The sequence below is a fragment of the Gekko japonicus genome, unplaced genomic scaffold (assembly GCF_001447785.1).
Source record: "Gekko japonicus isolate JY-2015 unplaced genomic scaffold, Gekko_japonicus_V1.1 scaffold278, whole genome shotgun sequence".
Lineage (NCBI taxonomy): Eukaryota > Metazoa > Chordata > Lepidosauria > Squamata > Gekkonidae > Gekko > Gekko japonicus.
In genome coordinates, this window is record NW_015169783.1 from 1121546 (window position 1) to 1131887 (window position 10342).

At 47.4% G+C, this 10342-nt stretch overlaps 1 protein-coding gene across 1 annotated transcript in view; it reads left to right on the plus strand.

Annotated features, from left to right (window-relative positions):
* The first annotated feature begins 5344 nt into the window (after positions 1-5344).
* The window catches only part of ACTR2 (ARP2 actin-related protein 2 homolog (yeast)), a 23024-nt gene continuing 18026 nt past the window's right edge, over positions 5345-10342 (plus strand). Inside the window, exon 1 of the mRNA XM_015416879.1 lies at positions 5345-5529. Coding sequence (XP_015272365.1) covers positions 5482-5529 — 48 coding nt within the window. The 5' untranslated portion in view covers positions 5345-5481. The remainder of the gene's footprint in view (positions 5530-10342) is intronic.

A 10342-nucleotide genomic window follows, 5' to 3' on the forward strand; every position in this document is an offset into this window, starting at 1 on the left:
CCCCCCCCCGCACCCGCCAAGTCTGCAACACACAACACACACCCAGAATCCGAGAGGGGAAGGGAAGGGGGACCCTACCCTGCCCCTCCTTCTCCTCCGCCTCCCATCTAGGGGTAGCCCTAGCCTAGCCATGCCCCCCACCAGCTGCATCACAAAGCAGAGAGACAGAGAGAGAGAAAGAGAAGGGTGGTGGTGTTTGTTTATTGTCTTGCAGGTGCAAACGCCTGGAAAAGGCTAGAACAGATGGGAATGGAGCGGTGGGAAGGGGGGTGTCCAGGGAGTGAGGGAATACAGAGGAAGAAATGATTGGATCTTGGGAAACAATGCCTGGGAGACAGGGAGGAAGAAGCCAGGCATGCCTCACTTTCGGGGGGGGGGAGACATAAGAGACAAGTGCAACAGATAGCAAAGCCCCATCTCAGTACAGAACAGAGGGGGGGGGGAGCAAGAAAACAACGGGGGATCCAAGATCATCGGAATTACGCAGGCGACAAGAAGAGCAAAATGAAACCTTGTCATTAGCAAACAATGATTATATGCCATCATTTTGCAAATAATAATTCCCCTGTTGGTTCTCGGTGTATTATTAATGTATAATGATTGTGTTGGTGTCAATTATCATCATCATCATCACCATCATCATCATCATCATCATCATCATCATCACCACCACCACCACCACCACCATCATCATCATCATCATCATCATCATCATCATCATCATCATCATCATCATCATCATCATCATCATCATCGTACCATATAATAGTTTAAAGATAGCCAGCCCCTGACTCTCCACCACGGAAAGTTTAATGCAGAGGTTCACTGGTTTGTGGGAACCACGAGGCTGGGGGAACTATTGGGTGGGGTGCTGGGCATACAGACTGGGAAACCAGTGGACTGAAAGATGGTTTTTGAAGATTAGTGATGGATGGGGTGGGATTTTAATCAGGGAGGCAGGTTTAGGGACGGTGCTAGCCCAGGTTCCGGAGTCAGTGGAGGAGTGATGGTTTTCTGTATAAGGAAGTAATAGACACCCCCCCCCCAAGATATATTGATTAAAGGGAAGGATTTCTCCGATGATCCCTTCCCGCATTTGCCTAATCGTGACCAGCCAGTTTGCCTGTAATCCCCACCCCTTCAAAATAAACAAGCATTTAGGGTGGGGCGGGGTGGAGCAGAGTCAATGTGCAGAGTAGGAAAATCTATTTCAAGCCTGTCTCTCCTTGTCTTTGCATAACAAGCTGTTCTCCTCCCAGAGCAGGAGCTCTAAGTCCCTGTAAACTGTTCACACAAGCAGGAAGGGGGTGGTGGTGGAAGCTGAATGGGTTACTTCAGGCAGGCATCCTTTCTGTTCACCATGGGGGAAGCCAATAGTAGTAAGCTTCAGGGTCATTCTGTGAGAATGGTAGATGGTGGGCTCAGGTGGCTCAGGACGGATGGAAGAGAATTCTTCTTGGCTGCTACAGGGCTCAGATTCACTGGTGGGACAAGATGTGGAGAAACTGTCTGGCTTGGATGTCAGTAGCCATGATCGCTAAGCAGAGTTGCAGGCTCGGAGGCAGCCTTGCCCCAATACTGGTTGTTAAGGGAGGGCTATACTCATGCCAGGGGTGTAGCCAGAAAATTTTGGCTGGTGGGGCAGTTGGGAAATCCTGTGGGGCAGGGGAGCGTGGGGGATGAGAGAGAGAAATAAGAATAATGCGGAGCACTGCAGCTAATTTTTTTTATTTTAAAAAAATATATAATTCTGAAGAGCATGTTTTGTGGGGCATGGCAGTTAATTAAGGCGGTGTGGCCCCAAGATGCCCCACTGTGGCTATGGGCCTGACTCATGCCCTGATTGGGCATTGCCTGGGAATCTCTGGCTAATCACAAGGAAATACATAGCTAGACCACCTAGTTTCTTTGGTCCCATCTAGCAGGACTCTTCTGGGATTCTTATGTTACTCTTATGGGATTCTTATGGAGCAGAGGTCCATCGGTGGCTATTAGCCACAAGATATAGATAGGGACTCTGGGGCAAGTGATGCTCTGTATTCTTGGTGCTTCGGGGGGGGGCAACAGTGGGAGGGTTTTTAGTGTCCTGGCCCAACTGCTGGACCTCCTGATGGCACCTGGTATTTTTGGCCACTGTGTGATACAGAGTGTAGGACTGGATGGGCCATTGGTCTGATCCAACATTGGCTTCTCTTATGTTCTTATGTTCAGACTGCTTGGCACTTGTTGGGCTTATGTGGTCTCCACTACTTTCCGATCAAACTCACATTGGTGGGATGAAGAGCCAGGAGTGACTGGGTTTTCTCCAAAGTGGAGGTACTCAAAGGTTCACCAGCAGCTCAGTTACCAGCCCAGTCACTTCATCATACCTCACCTTTCTGTCCACCCCAGTTCCATACACCCACCACTGTTCTGTTCTACTGCACCCAATGAACCATGCATTCATTACACTGGCCTACACATGCATACACATTGGCCGTGGTCACACACATAATCCATTTTCAATGTACTTTCCAACTGGATTTTACTGTGTGAACTGGCAAAATTCAGTTGGAAAGTGCATTGAAAGTAAATTATTTCGTGTGTGTGACTGCAAGTTTAGATGATAAATTAGATCTGTCAGACTAGGATCTGGGAAGCCCAGGTTCAAATTCCCCCTCTGGGTGAACTTGGGCCAGTCACTCTCTTTTTCAGCCTAACCTACCTCACAGGGTTGTTGTGATGATGAAAATGAAGGAGATGGAGCCTGATGTTGTAAAGCACTTTCGGTCCCCATCAGGGCAAGGAGGGCGGTGTAAATATTCAAATAAATAAATAAGAGCAGCAGTTCAAATGGGTTTGCTCCCAGATTATCTGAAAACCCTACCTCTGCAAATTTTGGTGCTGACTATGGAATATGAGACTATTTGGAGAATATTCACCCAAGTATCAGATACCATCCTTTGACATGTAATCATACTAGATTTCAGTATTTGATGGCTGATTACTGGCTTGCTGAAATGCAGTAACTAATGTCTGGCTACTCATTATGCTTTACAGGCACTGATCTTTAGTGGCAGTTGACAAGTGACATGACGGTGTAGTATTTTAGAAAGTGACAATTTATCAGACTTCAGATAGGACACCTGCTAAAAGCAGAAGAGAGGGGCTGTGGCTCAGTGCTAGAGTATCTGCTTTGCATACAGAAGATCCTGGGCTCAAGCCCCCAGCATCTCCAGTTCAAGGATCAGGTAGCAGGTGATGTGAGAGGACCTCCCCCTGAGACCTATGTTCTGATTCAGTATAAGGCAACTTCACATGAGAACAAAGAAGAGATGACTCTGAGGCTGTGGTCACACACGAAATAATCCACTTTCAAACTGGATTTTTACTGTGTGAACTGGCAAAATCCAGTTGGAAAGCGCATTGAAAGTGGATTATTTAGTGCGTGTGACCGCAGCCTGAGTGTAATGTGTTGAAATTTTACAACCCAAAATTTAAAGGCATTTTTTAAATAGGTTGTCGAAGGCTTTCACGGCCGGAGTTCATTAGTTGTTGTAGATTTTCTGGGCTGTATGGCCGTGGTCTTGGCATTTTAGTACCTGACGTTTCACCAGCAGCAGTGACTGGCATCCTCAGAGGTATAACACAGAAAGATGGAGTATTCTCTGTGTCAAGGTAAGAAGAAAAATGGTAGGCAGGTAATTTATATCTACTTAGGAAGGTAGGGTAGGGCTGAGTCATTATCTTGTAGGAGTTTCCCAGGCTGTGACATACTAATGGAGGAGCTTTCCTGAGAAGGTTCTTTTGCTTATGGATTGGCTGTTGAAATTCTAATCTTATCTGTAGTACTGTTGTAAGATGTAGAGCATTTTGTGTTCTTCAGGACAGGAAACTATGCCCTATTTATTTTTAAACTCTCTTCTTTCCTGTTGAAATTGTATTTATGTTTATGAATTTCAATGGCTTCCCTATGTAATCTGACATGGTAATTGAATGTGTTGTCCAGCATTTCAGTGTCTTGGAATAAGATACCGTGTCCTGTTTGAGTTAGGCTATGTTCAGCCACTGCTGATTTTTCAGGTTGGCCAAGTCTGCAGTGTCTTTAATGTTCTTTTATTCTTGTCTGAATGCTACGTTGTGTGGTCCCGATGTAAACCTGTCCACAACTGCAGGGTATGCGGTGTACTCCTGCAGAAGTGAGGGGGTCTCTTCTGTCTTTTGCCATTCGTAGCATCTGTTGTATTTTCCTGGTTGGTCTGAATACTGTTTGTAGGTTGTGTTTTTTCCTAAATTTTCCCATCTGATCAGTGATTTAAGTTTTCCACAATTTTGTACCAGCTTTTAACCACTTCCTTGAGGGAGAAGCTAGGGAGTATTATTACAAACACTGCCACACACTTAAAATATCACCGAAGGGTCTGGCCAGAAGGAAATAGGAAGATGCTGTCAGCTTTGAACCCCCAAAGAATTGATATGTGGTGTTTTTTCCTGTTAAAATAAAACCAAAATCAAGATCTTAAAGTGTTGGGGGGGGGGATATTTATGCATTACAAATATAAACCACAAACCAATTGCACATTGATTCTCAAGACATGGGATCCTGGGAATTGCAGTTCTATGAGTGCTACTATGATTATTCGCATCTCCAGGAAACTACAGTTCCCAGTATACTTTGAAGTAAACATTGACCATTTTAAACAAAATGCACATACAATCTGTGTAGTGTACACTTGATTTTTCTTTGTTTTTAATTATGTTCAGTGCATGTACAGCTCAAGGTGGGATCCAGACTCCACGTTGATCCAAGTCCTGATCCTCAGTTTCATTTGTAAAATGAACGCATGTTGGCTTTTTCTTAGATACAAATGTACACACATGCATAGAGGATGTCGGTATGTTCACTGTGACATGTAAAATGGCCTATACTGAGTCAAGCTCTTGGAGTATGAAGTTCAGGGCCGACTATTCTGGCTGGCATCACCTATTGAGGTGGTCTCAGGTCAAGGTCTTTCACATTACCTGCTATCTGATTATTATTTTTTTACTGGAGTTGCTGGGGATTGAACCTGGGACCTTTTGCGTGCAAAGCAGATATTCTGCCACTGAGCCTGTCATTGTTTCTTCCTTGTCCCGCCCTTCATGCAGTTGCATGAAAAGACAAAAGTCCGTCTAAGTTTTGAACGTTCTCAAGGGCATTTGGCAGCCGAGGTCCCGGGCAATTCGGAGACCCACCACGCACTGTTCCCCTGCGTCGTCCCCCTGGCACTTCTCGGTCCCTCCCTGCTCGCCTGCCTGCCTGCCTGCCTGCCTGCCTCTCTCTCTCCCAGCCCAGGATGTTGCATCACGGCCGGGGCTTGGCTCCCTCCCAGCTCCGGCGCCTGCTCCCAACACCAGCCCAGCCCCAAGGCCGGGCGGCGGCGCTTCCTGCCGGGCCAGCAGCACTCGAGGGAAGCTGCGAACCCGCGACCCGGCGGCGGAGGCGGCGGCGGTAGCACCACCATGGACAGCCAAGGCCGCCGCGTGGTGGTCTGCGACAATGGCACCGGGGTGAGCCTGCACGTCCGGGGGGCGGCCAAGGCGCTGGCCGGGATGGGGCGGCTTGGCGCTGCGACCGGAGAGCGGCTGGGAGTGGCCGAGGTGGGCCAAGGAGCGTGGTGGTGGCCCGGGCTGCAGCAGCTTGGAGCCGCTTGCCTGCCCCTCCTTTCCCATTCAGGCCTCGGTTCCCTCCGAGTAGCTCTGAGCCAGGAAGTTCCCGGTCCGCCTCTCTACTGGGCCAGTTAGGTGGCCTTAAGCGAGCCCCCTTCGCCCCGCTCTTCGGCGGTGTGTGTGTTTGTGGGCCCTCCCGGGACAGTTCCTCGCTGAAAAAGAATGTAGACATGACACCAAAGCCAACGGAAACGGGGAAGGAAAAGAAGCCAATTTGGGGACCAGATCATTGACCACTTCAGAATACTGGATGATGCTGGTGAGGATTCTCTCAGATCATGAGCAGAGGGCCTGTGAGAAATCACAGTTTGGGTACATAATGTACCTGGCAGGATCTGACAGGTGTCTGGAAGCAGTTTCCTGACAAGACTGGGGCCCCATCTTTTAAAAGAAATGTGGTGTACCTTTACAAAAAGGTCTTTTAACCAGAGTTTAGCTAATGCTGCAATGCTTACTTCGTTTCCCTGGATCAGCTTGGGGTTGATGGATCTGGGTCCTGCACTTAACAGAGAGGTTTCCTACGCACACAATGAGGGCAACATCTAGTTGCCAATTGAGCAGAACTTGAGCAGAGCATCAAAAGCAGAAATGCTTTTCAGTAGTTCCTTTTTTTTGGTGCGGTTTGGATGTATTTGTTCAGTCCATTGGACATAGAAATAAAAATGGGTAGTAAATATTCCAAGAGTGCAAAATAAGAGTTCATCACCTGTGAACAGTATTCCCCCTAAGCTGAGTCAGTGTGAGCTAGCTCAGTTTTTTAGCCTCCAGCTCACACATTTTTGTCTTAGCTCAGGAAGGAGGGCTCCAGAGCAAACTAATTTATGCAGGAGCCAAACTGCTCGCTCGCAACGTTAATGCCAGTAGCTCACAAAGTAGAATTTTTGCTCACAGGACTCCACAGCTTAGAGGGAGCATTGCCTGTGAGTCGTACAAATTTATGCATATATCTGCAGTCCTTTCTCAGTTTCTGGTCCCTATCATTCCAAAATTGTTTGAAGCTGTTGCATCAAACCTTTTGCCATAATGACTTCTTGTGCTATATAGACAAGATCCTACCTTTGTAGGCCACACCATTTAATCCACTCCTGATTATGCTTGAATTAGAATTTGTAGGGGGTTACATATGCCAGAACAGTTGATTCTTCTAGATCAACGTTTCACCTTATTTGCCTTATTTACAGTCTTTCCCAGCGGACTGCCCGGGGGTGCCGTGGTACCTGCAGACACCTTTCCTGGAGTTCACCAAGTGTTTTTAGAAAGTGGTCATGGAGATTTTGCCCAGCAGAGCTTCTGATTGGCCGCTGGAGATCTAATTGGCTGTTAAGGTCTTTTAAAAAGTTGCTTTCAGCAGCAGTCGCCTCCGTAGTGCAGGGATCCTCACTGTATGACTGAAGATAAGCGGTCCGTAAGAAAGGAAATATTTTAAAATAACACGTTCCTTTTTCAAAGGCACCCTTGTTAAACAGAGCTCCTGGCTGAAATGTCAAAGAGTTACTACTAGAGTTATGCATGACCTCACTCTCTGAGGTTTTATGGTTGGCTCCACCTTTTCTGGCTGGCATTTTGTGATTGTATCTACCATCCCAGGCCCGTAGCCAGGATTTTTAAAAGTCGGATGGCATTTAAATTTCTTAGGGGGCACTGGCTAATCAATACCCGGCTCCTTCCCCGCACCTGCCGCTGCTCAGGGGCCCTGGGCTGGATGGGAAGTTGTGGGGCCTTGCCAGTAAGTCAGGGGGCCTAGCCCCGAGATGCCCCACTGTAGCTACGGGCCTGTACCATCCAGTAGTAGAATTCCGAGGAGGCCCACAGGCTGAAAAAGACGGGGGACTCCTGGTCTAGGTGATCAAAGGCTGAACTCCCCCCCCCCGGCCGCTTTCAGTGCATGTCAATAAATGAAATAGAAATTGTGATCTGCGATACTGTTTGTTAGTAGAAAAATGGGGATGGAGTGTTAGTTATTCCAGGTTAATTGAGACAGTGCACAGGTATCTTCTGTGTATGATGTCCATACCAACCGAAACCATGCAGTGGACTCCGGCCTGCAGATCAGGGTGTGAAGTGGAAGGCACATAATGTTGTGGAAGTTCACCCAGGAAGTTCACACAGGTTGTGGAAGTTCACCCAGCATTTCCCTACTTTGGTATGTGTGAGAGAGTTTTTTGTTGTTCTGACGTTTGGAGGGTGTGTGCAATATCTCTTGGGCAAAATCTAAGAGTGGGGAGCTATTGAGTGTACCTTTTTAGCAGCAATAGGGGGTTAATACACTCATGCCTTTGGATGTATTTATTTTTTCCGTGGCAAAGCAGGCAGTCATTGAGGTAGGGAGGATTATGCTGTGGAGAGCTGATGGGAGGAACACCAAGAGGATGGACCGTTCCCTGGTTAAGATGCTGCAGGCATTCACAAGACGTGCACAACACTGAAATCCAGTGACAGCGTGATATCGCAGCCTTTGGACTCGTTTTGAAATTCTTCCATGCAAGGCCCATCTGGGTTGGAATCAGCTTGCAGCTGACATGTCAGTCAGCATATGGAATGATCTTGCATCTGAGTTTTTCATTGCTTAGGAAGCTGCATTCCAACATATGTTAAATAGTACAAGATTCCACCCATCTGTGTATTGCATGAGAAGGCTTAGATGCAGATTACATGCTAATTCCATCTTATTTTTATTTATTTAAAGTTTTGCTAGGCTGCATTTCCGCTCATAGTTTCCAGGGCGGTGCACATTTACTGAAACTGTCAAAACATCAGACGAAGCAAAATAGGAAACTAAAAAGGAGTCCGTAAAACGCAACAGCAGATCAAGCTGACCATAAAAATAACATCAATAAAACAGAAGGGCAAATATATGCAAGTTAGCCAAACTCTTGAGAGTCCCTTGAACTGCAAGAAGATCAGTCAATCCTAAAAGTAATCGACCCTGACTGTTCCCTGGAAGGCCAGATAATGAAACTGAAGCTCAAATACTTTGGCCACCAAATAAGAAGGGAGCACTCACTGGAGAAGGCCCTGGTGCTGGGAAAGATTGAAGGTCAAAGAAGACGGGGACGGCAAAGGATGAGATGGTTAGACAGTGTCATCGATGCAACGAACATGAAATTGAGCAAACTTCAGAGGAGGGCGGAAGACAGGAGGGCCTGGCGGGAGCTGGTCCATGGGGTCGCGAAGAGTCGGACTCGACTGTGCGACTGAACAACAACAAAAGCCAAATAAAATATCACAAAATAAAAAACAAACTAGGGTAGAGAATAATGAAAGTGATTTGAAAGGGGGGGAAAGTTTTCACTTGGCAGTGAAAAATGTCCAGAGAAGGTAGCAGGAGACAGGGGAGAACATTCTAAAAGGGGGGGGCAGTCACTGAAAAGTCCCTTGTGGTGGTTACCTACCTTGCCTTCAAAGGTAGGGGGATATGAAGAAGTCAAATGCAGTTGGTATGGACTATCTGGGAATAAGCAGTCACAGCCCTGGCCTCAAGACAGGAGAACAATCTAAGCTGCTTTGGGTGCCAACTGGGAAGAAAGGTTTTCTTTTTGGCCATCAAGTCACAGCTGACTTATGGCAACCCCTGGTGGGGTTTTCAAGGCAAGAGACATTCAGAGGTGGTTTTGCCATTGCCTGCCTCTGCATAGCGACCCCAGTCTTCCTTGGTGTTCTCCCATCCAAGTACTGACCAGGGCCAGCCTTGCTTAGCTTCCGAGATCTGATGAGAAGTAAATAAATAAACGACACATTAAAAAGGTAAAGGTTCCCTTGCTCGAAAGCCAGCCAAATCCGACTCTAGGGTTGCGGTGCTCATCTCCGTTTCAAAGCCGAAGAGCCAGCGCTGTCCGAAGACGTTTCCGTGGTCATGTGGCCGGCATGACTAAACACCAAGGCGCACAGAACGCTGTTACCTTCCCACTGAAGTGGTACCTATTTATCTACTTGCAGTTTCTTGCTTTCGAACTGCTAGGTTGGCAGGAGCTGGAACTAGAGACGGGAGCTCACTCCATCATGCGGCACCCGGGTCTTGAACTGCTGAACTACCGACCTTCCACAGCCTGCAGTTCAGCGTCTTAACCACTTGAGCCACCGCAGCTCCTTAACGACACATTAAGGAGCCCTGAATTTAGTGTCTTCGTTACTGAGCCAGATTCGAGTCCAGTAGTACCAACAAAGACCAACAATATTTCCTGGGTATAAACTTTCGAGAGTCAAAGCTCATCTGACGAAAGGAGCTTTGATTCTTAAAAGCTCATGTGTTGTTGGTCTCTGAGATGCCACTGGTCTTGAATCTGGCTCTTCTTCTGCAGGCCCGCACGGCTACCCACCTGAAACTGCCTTTGCTACTGTGTATGACTAATTCTCTGGCTGCACACGTGTCACTTGCAGGGTCTGTTGGGGCGTGCTGAAATGTGACTTTCTGGGCAGCCTTTCCAATGGCCGTGAACCTCGCGCTGTGACTTTGACAGCGTTCTGGAGCACGGCTCTGTAGGCGAAGCCACCCCCTTGCGTTCTTGCAGATTTCCACGGCTTTTTTGTTTCCAGATTTCTGGCTGAACATGACTCACAGAATCTGGCTGTGAGGGTTGTGGGCGGGGAGACGGCTTGTTCTGTGATTCACCAATGCTTGATTTATTTTATGTAAAAAGAAAGAGAGAGGGAAAGA